At 36.2% G+C, this 1,141-nt stretch overlaps 1 protein-coding gene across 1 annotated transcript in view; it reads right to left on the bottom strand.

Annotated features, from left to right (window-relative positions):
• Nucleotides 1–1,141, bottom strand: part of LOC106876992 (uncharacterized) — a 46,125-nt gene that overhangs the window by 12,809 nt on the left and 32,175 nt on the right. The window contains exon 13 of the mRNA XM_014925769.2: nt 382–543. Coding sequence (XP_014781255.1) covers nt 382–543 — 162 coding nt within the window. The remainder of the gene's footprint in view (nt 1–381; nt 544–1,141) is intronic.

The raw sequence follows: 1,141 nt of genomic DNA, 5'->3' as shown, positions 1-1,141 counted from the left end.
TAGAATTAACAATTAACAATTTTTGTTCTATGTGTGCCATAAATATCGCCATCCGTTTTAGAGAAAAATTTGTAGTTTAGAAGCGGTAGTTCTTTGACTGCTGTTTCTGAATTTTCAGTATGTTGGAGAAGCAACTCAATTGCTAATCCCTTATATTTATGATGATAAATGGTCTTACCGATAAAGGTTTATTTCATACTGAACTACTTGGCAAAATTGTTAATTGTTAATTCTATTATTAATTGACGATTCCCTGCCCTCATTTCTTGTATATATATATATATATATATATATATGTGTGTGTGTGTGTACACATATATGAGAGAGAGATTTTGATAACTATGTTTATCTGGATAGAGATAAAATATAATATTAACTTACCTGTTCTTGTTTAGCAAGGTCTATGTCAATTTCTCCAGGTTGCCTGGTCTCTTGGGGTTCACTGATTTCATTGGGTGAAGCAGATGTTGAAACAGCCTTAAATTTTTTACATATCTTACATCTTTCCATCTTATTACCAGCCACTACATACTTAACAGTATCCTAAAAAGAATCACAGGTATATCAATTATACTTGAGATGCAAATAAATTTACATGTAGATATAGTAGAAAAATGTGGCTAATGCCAGTGCTACCTGACTGGCTCCCGTGCCGGTGGCATGTAAAAAGCACCCACTACACTCTCGGAGTGGTTGGTGTTAGCAAGGGCAACCAGCTGTAGAAACACCGTCAGATCAGATTGGAGCCTGGTGCAACCTCCTGACTTGCCAGTTCCCAGTTAAACCGTCCAACCCATGCCAGCATGGAAAACGGATGTTAAATGATGATGATGATGATGATGAACTTGTATTGGTTCAACTAAGTACGTAAAACATCAGAGGAAGAAATCAAGCTGTTTCATGTAATAGAAAGGATGGCCATGCCAGGATGTTTTTGATCTTAAATCTCCTCAATCAAATTCAACTGGGGCTACATGACATCATATATATACATATATATATATACAGTGGCTGGCGTTAGGAAGGGCATCCAGCTGTAGAAACCATACCAAATCAGACTGCAGCTCACATCAAGTTATCCAGTCCATGCCAGCATGGACAATGGATGTTAAGTGATGATAATGATATATATATATATATA

Source organism: Octopus bimaculoides, chromosome 11 (assembly GCF_001194135.2).
Source record: "Octopus bimaculoides isolate UCB-OBI-ISO-001 chromosome 11, ASM119413v2, whole genome shotgun sequence".
Taxonomy (NCBI): domain Eukaryota; kingdom Metazoa; phylum Mollusca; class Cephalopoda; order Octopoda; family Octopodidae; genus Octopus; species Octopus bimaculoides.
The sequence above is the reverse complement of the archived record's forward strand: the minus strand, read 5'-3'. Positions and strand labels throughout refer to the sequence as shown.